Source organism: Clavispora lusitaniae (assembly GCF_014636115.1).
Source record: "Clavispora lusitaniae strain FDAARGOS_655 chromosome Unknown tig00000078_pilon, whole genome shotgun sequence".
In the NCBI taxonomy this organism is placed as follows: domain Eukaryota; kingdom Fungi; phylum Ascomycota; class Pichiomycetes; order Serinales; family Metschnikowiaceae; genus Clavispora; species Clavispora lusitaniae.
The window spans coordinates 685,149-697,233 of record NW_027093977.1 but is presented as its reverse complement, the minus strand read 5'-3'; the positions used below and the strand labels follow the sequence as shown (position 1 = coordinate 697,233).

General features: G+C 42.3%; 6 protein-coding genes across 6 annotated transcripts; 5 read left to right on the top strand and 1 right to left on the bottom strand. All coding sequences in view use genetic code 12, as the record gives it.

Moving 5' to 3' along the window:
- Positions 1 to 474: 474 nt before the first annotated feature.
- On the top strand, positions 475 to 2,841 carry HAK1 (Hak1p; the record flags this gene model as incomplete). The annotated part of the gene is made up of 1 exon (XM_002616473.1): positions 475 to 2,841. One exon carries the CDS (start codon positions 475 to 477, stop codon positions 2,839 to 2,841), a length of 2,367 nt encoding a protein of 788 aa, XP_002616519.1.
- Positions 2,842 to 3,194: 353 nt separating this feature from the next.
- RAD51 (recombinase) lies at positions 3,195 to 4,214 on the top strand (the record flags this gene model as incomplete). Its single annotated transcript, XM_002616474.1, has 1 exon — positions 3,195 to 4,214. One exon carries the CDS (start codon positions 3,195 to 3,197, stop codon positions 4,212 to 4,214), a length of 1,020 nt encoding a protein of 339 aa, XP_002616520.1.
- A 327-nt stretch (positions 4,215 to 4,541) lies between these two features.
- FOB63_002475 (uncharacterized protein) lies at positions 4,542 to 4,796 on the bottom strand (the record flags this gene model as incomplete). The annotated part of the gene is made up of 1 exon (XM_066102239.1): positions 4,542 to 4,796. One exon carries the CDS (start codon positions 4,794 to 4,796, stop codon positions 4,542 to 4,544), a length of 255 nt encoding a protein of 84 aa, XP_065958388.1.
- A 197-nt stretch (positions 4,797 to 4,993) lies between these two features.
- Positions 4,994 to 7,813, top strand: SEF1 (Sef1p; the record flags this gene model as incomplete). The annotated part of the gene is made up of 1 exon (XM_002616475.1): positions 4,994 to 7,813. The coding sequence occupies one exon, from the start codon at positions 4,994 to 4,996 to the stop codon at positions 7,811 to 7,813; it is 2,820 nt and encodes a 939-aa protein (XP_002616521.1).
- Positions 7,814 to 8,109: 296 nt separating this feature from the next.
- On the top strand, positions 8,110 to 8,874 carry FOB63_002473 (peroxiredoxin; the record flags this gene model as incomplete). Its single annotated transcript, XM_002616476.1, has 1 exon — positions 8,110 to 8,874. The coding sequence occupies one exon, from the start codon at positions 8,110 to 8,112 to the stop codon at positions 8,872 to 8,874; it is 765 nt and encodes a 254-aa protein (XP_002616522.1).
- Positions 8,875 to 8,975: 101 nt separating this feature from the next.
- MCM6 (MCM DNA helicase complex subunit) lies at positions 8,976 to 12,065 on the top strand (the record flags this gene model as incomplete). Its single annotated transcript, XM_002616477.2, has 2 exons — positions 8,976 to 9,034; positions 9,152 to 12,065. The coding sequence occupies 2 exons, from the start codon at positions 8,976 to 8,978 to the stop codon at positions 12,063 to 12,065; spliced, it is 2,973 nt and encodes a 990-aa protein (XP_002616523.2).
- Between the last annotated feature and the right edge of the window lie 20 nt (positions 12,066 to 12,085).

The window sequence follows — 12,085 nt, the reverse complement described above, 5'->3', positions numbered from 1 at the left end:
TCATTTTTTTTTTCCTGCAGTGCCCCGATGTGGAAAGCAGAGGCCAGTTGCGCGATTTTCCCAAACCAATCGCACTGACTGAATACGATGCGAAAGGCAGTGTTGCGCTGTTTATGGGTAAGGTTGGGCAAAAAAAATACATAGATGAAGACATAAGATTTTCGAAAAAAAGGGAAGCCTACTATACGGCTACAGTTTCGGGCGCTTTTGTCGTGATTTTTTAAAAAGAATGGCTTAAATCGCACTCTAAATGTGTCAAAAAGTGCTTTTTCAGTGTGCAAATGTACGTGAAACCTGAGGTATTTTCCCTGTTTTTTTGACCCAGTGCCTCCCAACTAATTAGTTACAAAAAATTCTTCTGCTATTGTCCGTAAGCCATGTGGCTCTATGTATTATATTGTAGTATAAATATTAAATAACTACTCTGTTCAATTTTTCAGCTTTGAAAAAGAAACAATTCGGATACGGTCCATAATGTCTAGCAAATCTACAGAAACGCCGAGAATGAGCGATGATGAAGAAACTCATACTTCTGTTGAGGAAATAGAGCTGCCTGTTACTAAACAGTCTTATAAGGAAATTCTTATGTTGGCCTTTTCTTCTCTCGGTGCCATTTATGGTGATATTGGTACTTCACCATTATATGTCTTGAATTCCATCAAATATCCTCACGCTACGCCGACTGAGGAGGATATTTTTGGTGGTATCTCCATTATTTTTTATTTATTCATCATCATTGTTCTTGCAAAATACGCTTTTGTGGTTCTTACGTATGGTCCCAATGAAGGTGAAGGTGGACAAATTGCCATTTACGCTAAAATTGCAAGACACTTGCATTTCGGTCCAAAAGGTGTCATTATTCCTGGCTCTCCCCAAAGATCAGACCTCGAGCTTTTGAAAAGAGTGGAAACTACAAACAGTTTCATGTCGAGTAAAAGCCAAGGAGGTTGGAAAAAGAAACCATCTGTCATTAAATTTATTTCTGCCTTCACACTTATTGTGTGCTTCTTGGGATGCGCATTAGTGATATCTGATGGTTTATTGACTCCAACTACTTCCGTCTTGAGTGCTGTTGCAGGTATTCAGGTTGCAAAACCAAGTTTCAGTCACGTTTTGGCTGTTTCAGAGGTTATTCTTGTTTTCCTCTTCTTCATTCAACAATTTGGATCGGCTACCATTTCCTACTTTTTTGCACCCATCATTGCTGTTTGGCTCGTGGGTCTCATTATCTGCGGTGCTATCAACATCTCTCATCACCCATCCGTCTTGAAGAGTCTCTCTCCTCATTATGCCATCAGGCTTTTGAAACGTTCCGGTGTTGATGCATTCGGTGGCTCGATGTTGGCCATTACTGGTACCGAAGCCATGTTCGCGGACTTAGGTCACTTTGGTAAAGTTCCAACTCAGATCGGTATTTCCACTGTTTTGTTCGCTCTTATTATCACTTACTTGGGACAGGGTGCATATGTCATTAAGCGCCCAGAAAGTCTTCCAAACGTCTTTTACGAGTCTATTCCAGGTGGTACAAACAGTTGGTTCTACTGGATTATGTTCGTATTGGCTATCTTGAGTACCATTATTGCATCTCAAGCTTTGATTTTGGGAGTTTTCAGTATCTTGTCCCAAATGATCAACTTGGACTGTTTCCCAAAGTTGAGAGTGGTTCATGTTTCGTCCTCATACGTTGGTAAAGTCTACATTCCTATGGCCAACCTTTTGCTTCTTATTGGTGTCTGCGCAACCACTGCAGGTTTCAAAAACTCCAATAACGTCACTGCTGCGTATGGTTTGGGTATCTCCCTTGATTTCCTCTTGACCTCCCTTTTGCTCATGGTCTGTTTCGTCTATGTTTATGAATATCAGTGGTGGGTACTGGCTATTTACTGTTTGATTTTTGTTCCATTGGAGGTCTGCATCATTATCTCCAACATCAAGAAGGTTCCTCATGGAGGTTGGTTCCCATTAATGATGTGTGCTATTTTCTTTTCAATTTTTGCTTTCTGGAGGTACTGCCGGAGCAAAACCGTGGAGAAACAACTTACCTCAAGAGTAAGAATTACTGATATTTTCCCACTTTTGAAGGGAAAGCCCGCTTCTACAGTTGTGGACTTGGGACACAAGTCGTACGTTGATTCTACAGATATCTCTATGAATGAAGCGGACTTAAGTGAGAGAGAAACGGTTGAGGATGAACCAAATCAAGATGTGAAATTCGATGAGCGCCTGCCTTTCAAATTGGTGTCTACAAACTACGGCAACGTCGAGTTGAGCACGAAACCGGGTGTGGCCATCATTTACTCGGATAATCCGTACAACGATTTGTCGTCGCCTAACTCTGTTCCAGGAGTTTATGAGAGAATTGTGAGAAGTTGCGCACTGATTCCATCTGTTGTTATCTTCTGCACTATCCGTGTTCTCTCCATCCCTACAGTTGCGTCGGAGGACCGTATTCTTGTGGGTGCAACTAAAATCCCGGGCCATTACAACTGTATTCTCCGTTTTGGTTTCATGGAGCAAAGAGTCTCTGATGAAACTTTGTCGCAAGAGATCTTGAGACAGTTCCCAGAAGTTGATAGACTTAGATCGTCAATGCTGGCCAAAATCCCCGTCCTTCACATATTTGAGGCTGACAAAATCCGTTCCAGTGAGGGAGACGAGGAAATTCTTTTCACACGCAACCCACTTACCTGGACAGTGAAATATTTGAGAAGGATCATGATTGACCATGTCTTTAGTCCTGTGAATGCTATTTTCCAGCACGATGATCAGTATGTGAGAATCTCAAATGAGGATGATGAGAGAAGAGAAAAAATTTTCGTTGGAGGTATAATGAGGATTTAAATAGTACACTTTATAGTACTTTCATCTTACATGACTAATTTACTGCCCTTTAAATGTACTCGTAATAGATTGTGGTTTTTAGCGGATGGCAAAATCCAATACCAATTTGTATGATGGATGCGCGCCCATACGTATAAGAACGTAATCGCGCGCATTTTTTGATATACATCAAGATCTCTTGAGTGAATCTGTTCTTCCTTTTTCACGCGGCTTATTATTCCTTGTGCAGACACGTCGGCTTCACTTGAAAAGCATAATCTTCTTCTAATCCTAATCTTGTTGTGGCAAGAGAAGCATTAAATTCAAATTCGAATTATCTCAATCCAGACGCGTCTTTAATTGCCAACTGTGTAATGTCTGAGCAGCACATTGAAGATGATGATGAGGGATTTGCCGGTCCATTATTGATTGAACGTCTTGAGGGTAATGGTATCTCTGCCGGAGATATCAAGAAGTTGAAGATGGAAGGATACCACACGGTGGAAAGCTTGGCTTACGCGCCTAAGAAGGCGTTGCTTACAGTAAAGGGTATTTCGGAGGCAAAAGCCGATAGAATCAGTCAAGAGGCATCGAAACTAGTGCCCATGGGTTTCACGACAGCTTCAGAATTCCACAGCCGAAGAGCAGAGTTGATTTGCTTAACTACGGGCTCCAAACAGTTGGATACATTACTTGGAGGAGGTGTTGAAACTGGATCCATTACTGAAGTTTTTGGCGAGTTCAGAACTGGAAAGTCACAGTTGTGCCATACTTTGGCTGTCACATGTCAGTTACCTATTGACATGGGTGGAGGTGAAGGCAAATGTTTGTACATTGATACAGAGGGAACATTCAGACCTGTGCGGTTGGTATCTATAGCCCAACGTTACGGACTTAATCCGGATGACTGCCTTGATAATGTTGCATACGCTAGAGCTTATAATGCCGAGCACCAGTTCCAGCTCTTGCATCAAGCAGCACAAATGATGTCCGAATCGCGGTTTTCTTTGCTCATTGTCGACTCGATCATGTCGTTGTATCGTACCGATTATTCTGGTCGTGGCGAATTGTCGGCCAGACAGACCCACGTCGCCAAGTTCATGCGCACTTTACAGCGTCTAGCGGACGAGTTCGGCATTGCTGTGGTGATTACCAATCAGGTTGTCGCCCAAGTTGACGGTTCTGCTGCCATGTTCAACCCTGATCCAAAAAAACCGATCGGCGGAAACATCATTGCTCATAGTTCCACTACAAGGTTATCTTTTAAAAAGGGTCGTGGAGAGCAAAGAATCTGTAAGATCTATGACAGTCCGTGCTTACCCGAAAGCGAGTGTGTGTTCGCCATCTACGAAGATGGTATAGGAGACCCAAAGCTTGATGAAGATGAGTCATAACATGCTGGACCCATTTTTTATGTCCTTGGTATATAGACACATACTTGGTATGCATAAGTGCCACGGCTGTATTATTGCTTGTTGTATTGTTACTGTTTGTGGGTCGTTTTCGAATCCGCCAATTTTTTTTTCTTTTTTCTTCAAACGTCTGGCCGCAACATGCACTATGACTGTACGGACGGCATGTCCGGTTCCCCATAAATTAAGACTAATTTACGTCAGTACAAGATGATTGATACAATACTTCTTGTCTATTTACCGAAAAGTTATTGACTTCAGGAAGTCAGCATTCATGGTAGTCGATACTGATCGAGAAACCTAGTCATTTTAACGATTGTCGTCGGCGTGCGGCTCCTTCCTAAACAGGCAATACGCCATATGCACCAACAAATTATCTTTTTCATCAGTGGGGCGGGTAACACGGGCGAACACTTCAATCAAGTACTGTTGTAGAATTTTCTTGACTTTTTCTCTTTCGTCATAAACCACATATTCCCGAAGTAGCGTCTTGTTTACCCTGCTATCGTCATCGCTCCTGGGGTATACTAGCAGCGGCTCGCCAACATTCTCCTTCAGTTCCATTTATTCATTATTGTTGAGAAAACAGCATTTTTCGACGCTTCCGCACTCCGGCCCAGCTATACTTTTGATCTTGAACATAGCCCGATTTTGCTGAAAACAGCACTTTCTACCCTTTAACCACTCCTTTCCCTTTTTATATTGCTGTCCTCGTCACATTTGCTTTTGTTATATCATTTCCGTGTCTTCCCGAACAGTTGATGATGGACAAATCGAAAATGAAATCAATACTCCCCAAACCTTCTCCATCAATGCAAACATCATCACCTCTTCCATCTAAAAGGATGTCTGCCTCGAATGATATCTATTCGAAAAGGCTGAGGCTGATTGCGACGTCATCTCCTGAAATACATGGTCCAATTTCTAATATGAATGACTCTTCTGGCTTAGATGAAAACAACACAAATGCGGGTGGACATGCTACTAAGCAATCAAGGCCAGTCACAAGCTGTACTTTTTGCCGACAGCATAAGATCAAATGTAATGCTTCCGACAATTATCCCAATCCTTGTACTCGGTGCAGCAAGATGGGTTTAAAGTGCGAAATCGATCCCCAGTTCAAGCCTAAAAAGGGTTCGCAGATTCAGACTTTGATTGGAGACGTGGAAGATTTAAAGGCAAAGATAGAGATGCTCAGTCGGAATGAACATTTGCTTACTCAAGCTTTAAACCAACACAATATGAACTTCATGCAGCATGCGCCATCAACTTCCTCGGTGTCCCCTTTTCACCAGAGTCCTAATACTCGCGCTTCCATCCCCGTGGCAAATAGACCTCCATACTCGACACATAGCACTCCAAATAGTGTCATTGGTCAGTTCAGCGGCTCGACTCCTCCCCCTTCCGCTGTTCAGCCTATGGCTCCCTCTGCAGCACCAGGACAGCATATTAGTCCCATGTACAACATTGCTCTTGGAAATACGGTCAATCTTAACGATGCCACAGGATCAAGCCAAGGGGTGACGAGCCTATCTCAAATCATGAAAACCCAATCTTCTGACAACTCGCCATCAGGTTATTGCAATGACTCGAAGGTAGCAACTCCAGAAGAGAACACAGTCCAACCACATTCTGAGTTCATATTAGGTGATGTCCGAATATCGTTGGAAAAGGCAAATGAACTCCATGAACGTTTTATGTCCAACTATCTCCCTTTTTTGCCTATATTGGACTCGCGAGATGCCAATACGCTTTTCTCCAAATCGCAACTCCTATTCTGGACGGTCATGTTGACTGCATCACTTTCGGAGCCTGAACCAACGTTGTATATGTCACTATCGTCGTTAATTAAACAGTTAGCGATCGAGACATGCTGGATCAGGACGCCTCGATCCACCCATGTTATTCAGGCCTTAATTATCTTGTCCATATGGCCTCTTCCAAACGAGAAAGTGTTGGACGACTGCTCATATCGCTTTGTCGGTTTAGCAAAAAACCTTTCTCTTCAACTTGGCTTACATCGAGGTGGTGAGTTTATTCAGGAATTTACTCGCACTCAGGTCAGTTTAGGCCCTGATTCAGAACTATGGAGAACAAGGTCCTGGCTCGCAGTATTCTTCTGTGACCAGTTCTGGTCATCTGCCTTGGGTTTACCTCCATCCATTAATACGACGGACTACTTATTGGAGAATGCAAGAATCGACGCGTCACTCCCTGCGAATTTCAGGTGTCTTATCTCGCTTGCCATTTTCCAGTGTAAATTGGTGAATGTGATGGGAATTTCTGTAACAAGGTCTGATGGATTATTGGAGCCTCTGAATAGAGCCGCTTCACTTAATATCTTGGACAGAGAATTGGAAAGGTTAAAGTTCAAGCTAAACATAATGGAAGATTCCTCGATTGAAATTTACTACCTTTACCTTCGCCTTATGATATGCTGCTTCGCTTTCCTTCCTGGAACTCCTATTGAGGATCAAGTCAAATACGTTAGTACTGCTTACTTTTCATCGACCAGGATTATTACTATTTCTTCTCAACTTTTAAGTCGGCATTCAATCTCATTGATGGAACTTCCAATCTATGTGAGACAGGCTATCACCTACTCTGCCTTGTTATTGTTCAGACTACACTTGTCCAGATATCTCATTGACAAGTACGTTGATAGTGCTCGTCAATCTATTGTTACAGTCCATAGACTATTCAGGAATACGCTATCATCCTGGAAGGACATGCAGAATGATATTTCGAGAACAGCCAAAGTTTTGGAGAATCTCAATATTGTTCTCTACACTTACCCTGAGATATTCAACCCTGCTGATATTAGGACAAACGGAGAAGGAAGTATCATTAGCAGAATGAGGTCTCATTTGACCGCCTCCTTATTTTATGATCTTGTTTGGTGTATCCATGAGGCAAAGAGAAGGCGACTGGCTGAAAAAGATGCTGGGGAAGCAATCGAGAATAAAGATGTTCGTGTCAAAGTTGAAGAGGATGATCAGACAATGCCCTTAGGAAAGAGATTCCAACCACTCCCATTCTATAATCAGATTACAAAGGATGATTTCAAAACAATAACCACCACTACTCCCAACGGTACTACCATTACTACATTAGTACCTACAGATCAAGCATTGAATCAGGCTAAACTTGCTAGCGCGAATGGAACAAAAAAGCCTTTGGAAATAAATGGTATTCCATTATCCATGCTTGAAGCTACAGGAAGCACTAAAGACGTTCAGTCTTCTGATCCTCAACCAAAAGTGGTTCAGAATAGTACTGTTGAGACTCGCGAGGATGATCCAAACACACTCTTAAGTCCAGATCACATTCCCAAGATTGACCCATCAACTGAGTTCTCACCCCATATGCCGCTTTCGTACGATCAAACAAATATGGGAGGAGATGGTCGCCTTGCGTCGATGGGAAACTTCCCATTTAATCCCTCATTGTCCGAAGGTCCAGCCATGGCAGACCAATTGGACAATTTTTTCCAGCAACAATCCCACGGCTGGCTAAATAACTCGCATCAAGATGATGATTTTCTTGGATGGATTGACGTCAATATGCTACCTGAAAAATAGTATCTACCATGTATATATTTTTTTCGTCTACATGCGCTCATAGCCTTGTGAGGAGACGAAAAAGTTTGAATGAATTATGTCACATAGTAAAACTAACTTTATTTATTGATTCTCATCTCCTTAAGGATTCTATGTATATTTCCGGATTCTCTGCTTTTTATCGATTGTCTACACTAGTCTGTTGGGTGCAAGGTTCTGTATCCCGCTATACATTGTGCAGACTTGGTCACGTGCAATTGAGCAAGAATCTATTTAACTAATTTGATTAATTTATTACCACTATACCTTTTTCAACAATGATTTCGAGATTTTCCCGTTTTGCTGCTGTGCCAAGGCAATTGACCAGACCATCTATTCAAATTGCCAGAACCCAATTGTATTCGACTTTCAAAGCCGAGGACCAACCAAGAATTAGAATTGGTTCCGTTGCCCCAGACTGGACTGCCGAAACCACCCAGGGCAAATTCAACTTCCACGAGTTTATTGAAAAGAACAAGAAATGGGTTGTGCTTTTTTCTCACCCAGCAGACTTCACACCTGTTTGCACCACTGAATTGGGTGCCTTTTCCAAACTTGCACCAGAGTTCAACAAGCGCAACGTTGCTCTCTTCGGTTTGTCCACTGAAGGTGTCGACAGTCACAAGGCTTGGATCAGCGACATTGAGGATGTAACTGGTGGTAACCCATTCAGTTTCCCTATCATTGCCGACCCTAGTAAAGAGATTGCATTCAAGTACGACATGCTTTCTGAAGATGATTTCAAGAAAATGGCAAACCAAGCCGTATTCACTGTGAGATCTGTATTTATCATCGACCCATCCAAGAAGGTCAGATTGATCATGACATACCCAGCCTCTACAGGTAGAAACTCCGCTGAAGTCTTGAGAGTTATCGACGCTTTGCAATTGACTGACTCCAAGGGCGTTGTTACCCCCATCGACTGGACTCAAGGTGAAGATGTTATCATTCCACCTACCGTTTCTGATGCAGACGCCAAGGCCAAGTTTGGTGACTTCAAGACTTTGAAGCCATACTTGAGAACCACTAAGGCTCCTCAGTAAATATTATTAGTGAACTTGTATTCGATTTTTGAAATTGACTACTAAATTCTCTGTAAAAAATATCCTAATCATTTTATACGCCCAAGTTCGGTTATCCAAATATGGCTATACACCATCGTTTCTGTAAAAGTTTACGTAAGGATCCTTATCGGAGCCTCGTGTTGGAAATGAAATCCATTATGGACTGCGATGTTATTTTTTTTTCTTTTCCTGGTATTACATATTTTTTCTCCTTTATTATTTCTCTATCAAATTATTGTCTTAATGTTTAATCGAGCCTGTACGCAGCATTTTTTTCCCGATTTGTTAAATTGAACGCGTCGCCTGCGACTGCTCTTTCATTTTTTCCATTACTTTTCCTTCGCTCATCCGTATACTCTGCAACAATGTCAAACTTTGTTTCGTCTCCAAGGAGTATTCCGTCGGATGCTGCTCAACTTCTCGATTCTTCCCGTATATCTTCGTCTCTTGGACGATCGGCAAACTCGCCTCTGAGTAGCCAGCCCAATATCAATTTTAGTGATGCTCTGCAAAGTCAAGGTGCAAGGGAGCGTGATGTTAGAATGCCCGCTTCAATAAGGAGTGCTGTGGAAGTGCCTAAGGTGGTGGATGTTACTGGTGAAAAAGTAAGAGAATCCTTTGAACAATTCATTGAAGAATTTGTCGACGAAAGTTCAGCCGATGATGAATGGCTGGGCAAAATTTATTTGGCTCAGATTGAAAGTATGCGTGTTTTTGAGTACAGCACCTTGTATGTGGATTACCAGCACTTAGTTGGAAGAGAGAATGGTGTTTTGGCTACAGCTATATTGGAACAGTATTATCGTTTCAATCCTTTTCTATTGAAAGGTTTACACAGATTATTAAAGAAGTATGCGCCATCGTTACTATACATGAACCTATTAGGAAATACTGGAGAAGATGGTAAACAGGCCCACGATAACTCGTCGTCTACTTCTTCTGGTTCTACGGTCAATGAGAGAGTAATTCAGATTTCGTTTTTCAATTTGCCAGTGACCCATAGAATCCGTGACATTCGTACGGACAAGATTGGCTCTTTGATGGCGATTTCTGGTACTGTAACCAGAACTTCAGAGGTCAGACCAGAATTGTACAAGGCCTCATTCACTTGTGACATGTGTTCCGCTGTGGTCGATGGTATTGAACAGGTTTTCAAATACACCGAACCCACAGCTTGTCCTTCATGTCCTAACCAATCATACTGGACCTTGAATGTCGCTAAATCCCAATTTATTGATTGGCAAAAAGTTCGTATCCAAGAGAATTCTAATGAAATCCCAACTGGATCCATGCCACGGACTTTGGATGTTATATTGCGTGGCGAAGCAGTGGAAAGAGCAAATCCTGGTGATAAATGCAAATTTACTGGTACTGAAATAGTTATTCCTGATGTTTCTCAGTTAGGATTGCCTGGAATTAAGTCGCAATCTATAAAAGAAAGTGCTGGGAATGCATCCGGTTTAAACTCTGGTGTTTCTGGGTTGAAGTCTTTGGGAGTGAGGGACCTCACTTATAAGCTTGCGTTCTTTGCATGCCATGTTAGCTCGCTTATTCTGAAAGCATCGGGAGGTGAAAGTGGAGAAAGAGAAGTCGAATTTCAAGGTCCAAATGACCAAGAAGCGCTTTTGAATTCCTTATCCGATTCTGAAGTTTCTCAGCTCAAGGAAATGGTGAAAGATGAGCATGTTTACGACAAATTGGTACGTTCTGTTTCTCCAGCTGTGTTTGGACATGAGACCATCAAGAAGGGAATTTTGCTTCAATTGTTGGGAGGTGTACATAAACAGACAGTCGATGGTATCAACTTGAGAGGTGACATCAACATCTGTGTTGTGGGAGATCCCTCCACATCTAAATCTCAGTTTTTGAAGTACGTTTGCAACTTTTCCCCTCGTGCCGTTTACACATCTGGTAAAGCATCTTCAGCTGCCGGTTTAACTGCCGCTGTCGTTAAAGACGAAGAAACCGGTGAATACACTATCGAAGCAGGTGCGTTGATGTTGGCAGATAATGGTATTTGTGCGATTGACGAGTTTGACAAAATGGACATCACCGACCAAGTGGCCATTCATGAAGCAATGGAACAGCAAACCATTTCCATTGCAAAAGCTGGTATTCATGCCACTTTAAATGCCCGTACGTCTATCTTGGCAGCCGCTAATCCAATTGGTGGTAGGTACAATCGAAAAATGGGATTGCGTGCTAACTTAAACATGACTGCGCCAATCATGTCGAGATTCGACCTATTTTTCGTTGTATTAGACGACTGTAATGAGAAAATTGACACTCAATTGGCATCTCACATTGTGGATTTACATATGTTGCGTGACGAAGCGATTGATCCACCTTATACTGCCGAACAGTTATCGAGGTATATTAAGTATGCCAAAACATTCAAGCCTAAGATGACCAAGGATGCTAGGGATTTTTTGGTGGCCAAGTACCAGGAACTTAGAAGTGATGATGCGCAGGGCCTCGGTAGATCCTCGTACCGGATTACTGTGAGACAATTGGAGTCGATGATTAGATTATCTGAGGCTATCGCCCGGGCGAATTGTACAGAAGAGATTACTCCTACCTTTGTTTCTGAGGCGTATGACTTATTACGTCTGTCTATCATAAGAGTGGAAATGGATGATATTCAGATTGACGATGAAATTGATGATGTTGCCATGCACGATGACGATGATGAGGGAGGCGAAGATAATGAAGATGCCGGTCGCCCTGAGCTGAACTATAACGCCCCTGATTACTCAGGAAGAACTCAAGCTAGAAGAGCACCAAAGGCCACTATAAACTATGACAAGTATGTGGCCATGATGAACCTCATTGTGAAAAAAATCTCCGATGATGATTCGCTTGGTGGTGAGGGACTAACGAAGGATGAAATCGTGGATTGGTATCTTCATCAAAAGGAAGATGATTTAGAAACGGAACAGGACTATCATAATGAGAGAGCTCTAGCGTACAAGGTATTAAAACGGTTGGAAAAGGATAGAATTTTGATGTCGGTAACGCAAAACATCAATGATGATGTTCTTCCCGGGGATGAATATGATCGGGCACAACAGGCTAGTCGAACCGTCTACATCATTCATCCAAACTGTGCGATTTTGGACTTCTTCGATAACCAAACCACCGAAAGGGACAATGATGTTGGCGAAGAATAAATGAGGTAGAAATTCTGGAA